This window comes from Physcomitrium patens, chromosome 26, assembly GCF_059467195.1.
Source record: "Physcomitrium patens ecotype Gransden chromosome 26, ASM5946719v1, whole genome shotgun sequence".
NCBI classification, from domain to species: Eukaryota; Viridiplantae; Streptophyta; class Bryopsida; order Funariales; family Funariaceae; genus Physcomitrium; species Physcomitrium patens.
In genome coordinates this window covers 4,559,761-4,565,030 of record NC_143435.1, presented here as the reverse complement: position 1 = coordinate 4,565,030, position 5,270 = coordinate 4,559,761, and the positions used below count along the sequence as shown (strand labels likewise).

At 44.6% G+C, this 5,270-nt stretch overlaps 2 protein-coding genes across 3 annotated transcripts; one reads left to right on the top strand and one right to left on the bottom strand.

The window, feature by feature from the left end:
- Positions 1-826: 826 nt before the first annotated feature.
- Positions 827-2,158, bottom strand: LOC112277730 (uncharacterized). The gene is made up of 2 exons (XM_024510398.3): positions 2,018-2,158; positions 827-1,644 (listed from the first exon to the last, which is right to left on the bottom strand). Exons 1-2 carry the CDS (start codon positions 2,055-2,057, stop codon positions 1,301-1,303), a joined length of 384 nt encoding a protein of 127 aa, XP_024366166.1. The 5' UTR covers positions 2,058-2,158; the 3' UTR covers positions 827-1,300.
- On the top strand, positions 1,999-3,916 carry LOC112277729 (peroxidase 71). 2 transcript variants are annotated; one of them, XM_024510397.3, is made up of 3 exons: positions 1,999-2,229; positions 2,410-2,589; positions 2,791-3,916. In XM_024510397.3, the coding sequence occupies exons 1-3, from the start codon at positions 1,999-2,001 to the stop codon at positions 3,343-3,345; spliced, it is 966 nt and encodes a 321-aa protein (XP_024366165.1). In that variant the 3' UTR covers positions 3,346-3,916. The 2 variants fall into 2 exon arrangements, with proteins under 2 accessions (XP_024366165.1, XP_024366164.1); XM_024510396.3 differs by having other exon boundaries at positions 1,999-2,589.
- The last annotated feature ends 1,354 nt before the right edge of the window (positions 3,917-5,270 follow it).

The window sequence follows — 5,270 nt, the reverse complement described above, 5'->3', positions numbered from 1 at the left end:
TAAAGGGAGTCAAAAGCATTTGCATACATGAATTTCTTAGATTCAAGAGTATTAGTCAAAGTAAAAGAATCGATTGATGCCAAAAGCTTTATTCTTGACGTGAATAGAATCTAGACTAACTAAGAGTTGTAGAAGCCAAATTCAATTAATAATTATTTTAAATAAATTATTTGTATTATATGGAATTAATTGTGATTGATATTGCATGTGACTTGGTGACTAAGTATATGCTGTACTTTGCCTAGATCAAATAAGAAAATATAAGAATATGATAAGATTTTTATTGACATGAATAGAAAAAAGCTATTGCTTCTGAGTATTATATTATCAATATTCAAAGTGAGAAAAATTAAATTGAAGTGGTGCTAAGATAATACGTAATTTAATTAGCAATAAAGTTGACAATGCCGATGGATGTGATAACAATCAATGATCTAAAACTTTTTTGAAGGGACAATTTAGGCTGTATAGTATTTTTTATAGGTGGTGGGTATGACCACATCATATGAGAGTTACTCCATCAAGAACTTTTATATAAATTCCTTCACAAAAGAAGCCATTGAAGAATGCAAATTTTATGTCCACTTATTGCATATGAAGATTAAATACCATTGCATGAGCCAATATTTTGTCCTGCTGCAGCTTTCAAGGTTGACTACCTTATTGGGCTTTATGATGAAAGATGCAAATATTCTTGTAAGGTTCACAGTTTCAAACTCAATTTCACTACGGCACGCGCATGTTTTGACCAGGACACATACACGCCACCTGGTAACGCTACTTTCATGAATTTCCATACGTATCTCACGTGCATGATAGAATCGAATCGAGGAATAGAATAACTGAACTCAACTGCTGGGGGAAATCCACCGCACTCATAAAGTGCAACAAAGTGAACGTCATGCTCAACAAAGCACGATGGGATCCATGCGGGAAGCACCACGGATTACATCAACAAAGTTTCCCGGAAACATCATGCTTCCCCACCCCTGCTTCACAGGATCTATCTCAACCGTATTTGAATGATCTTGGGGAATTGGAAACACACTACAAAGAATAGAAGCAACCTTCAAAAAATAATACCCACAAATATGAACAGACAATTCGGCCGCCAAGGATGACGGGTACCGGTTGGTGAGTCAACAGTTGCCAGCTGCACGGAGACCGAATCACTGCTCACTTCCAGGGGCGGATGTTGCAAGGTCACCCAACTCCAATACCAGGCTCGATCACTCATCCATGGTGACCGGTCCCGCCATATTGCCCAAGTCCAGCTGCTGTTGTCAACTGTTTCGTTTCGCTAGAGCCTCCATCTTGCGTGGGTTAGATTTGTAAGCATGTGCGCTGATGTTGTGCTGGCGACCGGCTCTCTCCGTCCCACGGTCAATACTGTCCCCTCTTCAGACTTGAGCCCACTCCGAAAAGTCTTGGAACGCCACGAGGGGTTTCTGTGGTCCGTACACGTTCGACGGCCCGTACTGTTCTCGACGTCAACTCGGATATAGGACACTCCCAGTCTTCCTCGTGTCGTTGCGGTCTTGTGCAGTGCCACTCGTATCCGGACGCGCAAAGCTTCATCAGCCAAGGCGACTCTCATCTTCTTTCCCTGCATCTTCGTACTCAAACTTGCGACTTGCCCAGTTCCTGAACACCACATACAAATACGTTTCAGAGGCAGTGCCAGTCTCACCACAACTCGCGCTGCTCCCAATCGATCGACCTCGACCTCGACCTCGACCTGCATCTGGATCAGCGGTCTTGTATCCATTCGTCTACTGATCTTCCGCGATTCCTGGCGCTTTTGCAGGACGCTGAACCACGTCCATATTGGATGAGATCCAAGTGCGACGCAGAGCGCCCACCCAAATCCAGTTTCGAGCTCCGGCGCGTCCCACTCCAAGACTAGCGCCTCGTAACCACAAATATATTTCAGGTGCAGGTGCTACAGATATTTCCACCACCTACTAGCACATCGGTGAACCGAATCTTACCAGTACGATGGGGAGGTGGCCCTCACCGGCGTTACTGGCGATCTTCGTAACCATCGCCCTTGCCATGAATTCAATCACCCCGGCTGCCGCTCACACTGGACTCAAGGTAGGGTTCTATCGTCACAGCTGTCCCCAAGTGGAGGCCATCGTCTACAACTCTATGGCTCAATCCACCAAGGCCGACGACACCGTTGCACCTGGAATCCTTCGGATGGCGTTCCACGATTGCTTCGTCCGGGTACGTGATCGTCTTGATTTGCAGCACCCCAGCCAGCTGGATCGAGTCGCAGAGCTTGCGCTGAGAAGTACCTGGATTTCAAATTCAGTTTTCCCGAGTTGTCTGCTTCTGCTTCAGATGCTTCACACTGTAACCGCAACATCTCCTCACAGGATTGTTCCGTCTCTGTGGTTTCTTCAGGGCTGCGACGCTTCCGTTCTGCTAGAAGGACCCAATACAGAGCGAAGAGCTAGAACCAACACGGGACTCCATGGCTTTGACGCCATCGACGCCGCAAAAAGAGCTGTGGAGAACGCTTGCCCGGGCGTAGTCTCAGCCGCCGATGTGTTGCAGTTCGCCGCCCGTGACGCAGTTGTACTGGTGAGCAAGCATCCCATAACGCAAACCTGGTAGTGTCTGTGGATGAAGGTTGGATGTCTGCCTGGTTGATCGTTCCCGACTTCACCCGATCGCGCATCGAATGAGCGATTCAGAAGCGCATCCGATCCCGCATTGAACCTGTGGGGTCGAGTATCAGGCTCCCGTTTCTGACATGTGGATTGCACCTGCGTGGTTGTCCAGGCTGGAGGTTACGGGTGGCATGTGCCCGCTGGGCGTCGAGACGGAACGGTTTCCATCATGGAAGAAGCACTGAACCTGCCCGCCCCGAGCATGACCGTGTCCCAACTCATAGATGTGTTCGGGCGGAAGGGCTTGAGCCCCTCCCAAATGGTAGTCCTATCAGGTGCCCACACCATCGGAAAAGCCCCGTGCGTCACATTCGACGACCGCGTTCAGACAACCCCGGTGGACCCAACTCTGGCTCCCAGCTTCGCCACGTTCTTGAAGGGGCAGTGCCCGTATGCAGCAATCCAATCCACCAGCGTGGACATGGATTCCACCGCGCACACATTCGACAGCCAGTACTTCAAGGACATCATCGCCGGGAGAGGCCTGCTCACCTCGGACCAGAGCCTGTTGTACGACTCCCGCACCAGCGGGGGTGTGTACGCCAACAACGGCGCGGCATTCTACCGCAACTTCGCCAAGGCGATGGTGAAGATGAGCCAGATTGAGGTGCTCACAGGTTTGGACGGCGAAATTCGGCGACAGTTTGACCAGGTGAACAGCCACTAGAAAGGAAAGGGGGCCCAGGAAACAAGGCCGCCCAGATATGGAGAGCATCCGTGTATCATAGAGTAGATTAGGACGAGTTCATTGCACATGGTGAGCGTCAACTGCCACGTGCTCATTCTTTCCGGTGCACAGCATCGGCATTCTTTGCGTTGCTTGTCGTAAGCAATTTACCGCACATCCCTGCGCGGCGTCAATCTCTGAATCACTCTTCGTCCTCTGAATTGGGCCAACCATGACAAGGTTATGAGCAGCAAAGCGCATGGATGTACTGCCCTTCACAAGTGTGATGAACACAAACAAACGTGGAGCAGTTGTTGTCGTGGCCGGTTTCGAAGTGGGATTCATGGATAGCAGCTTTGTGAAATCTCGAGGTATCGTTTTCATTTGCAGAGTTCGCATGAATCATTCATTGAGAATCTAGCATCTTATTCCGAAGCCGCAATCAACACAATAGACAACTTGGATCTTATGCTTTATAGTAATCCCGTGTTATATCCACATAGGAGGTTTTTAGGTCCGGCAGCTACGGCGTCCACAACCCAATCAATATAATTGTTACACCTTTGAATCACACTCCGCTTGCAGCCCAACGGTTGCTTTCCCGACAAGAATTACACCAACAAAGTTCATCATCTAAGATTATGCTGGCACCACCTGTCTGGTCTTCTATTTTTCTCCCCCATGCTCTCTATACAAAACCATGCTCTCTATACAATTCCACCTGACTTTATTGTCACATCTTAGAACTGAAGGCCATTTTCGATGTGGGGAGCCATGCCTTCCTTTCTTGTATGTCTCAATTACAATTTTCATCTTATCTAGTGGAACCATAGACAAGTTTGACCTAGCTCCACAGTTGCCTCTAATTTGGGCTTTGGCAATCTTCTTGCATTGCAAAAGATGCTCTCCTATGTCATTATTTGGATGAGAATTAGTATCCTACGGGTCTTCATGACAAATGCATGGACGTGAGCTCATCTAATCCAAGTATGCAATATTTTTCATGTTTGACGTTTCTTTAGAATCCATAACCTATAACCAATTGCTCAATTCTCTTGAAGCTATTTAATGAAAATAAGCTATTCAAGAAAAATTTAATTTCAATATGACAAATGACACACATAAATTCACTATTTTACCACCAAACCACTAGCCTATTACTTATAAGTGGTTGTTTAAGATTAAATTTTAAAGATTTGGAAAAATTAACTGCTTCAAAACTCGCTTAGTGGCTCATGGCTTCAATCAATTTTTAGAATTTGATTACTCCAAGAAAAGAAATTAATGGTGTGGATATAATCCATTGAGCTTATTTTTGCCTTCATCATCAAGCTTAATTCATATATACATCAAATGGATGTTAAAACAATATTCTTCAATAGATTCTTCTAAGAAAAAATATACATACATGTCCTTGAAGGTATCAATCCTCCACATCCTAGGCTTATATGTTGGCTCCATAAGAGCCTTTCCTGGCTCAAATAATCACCTTATAAATAATTTAAAGTAATACACACCTACCTCACCACCTTTAGATTTGTCAACTCTATAGTCAATGACAATATCTACTATATGACTTTAGACTTGGATTTTATTATCTTAATTCTAAATGTAGATGATATACTTATTCCAAGTAACAACCTCTTCCTCTTTCAACACATAAAAATATAGTTCTACTTCCAAATTCTATTCTTGAATCTAAGAGATAAATACCATATCTTGAATTTGAAGGTCATACAAAATTTATACTAGGATTGACAATAAACCATCATATTTTTATATTTTATATAAAAAATTTTGGAATTTAGCTTTTGTAATGCTTGTCTTATTTTGACCCCTATTACATCCGATACTTATATTCTATGGTGGACATGCTTGCTATGTTCTTACCAACAACTATTAAATCTCTATTTTTTTGTGCTAAT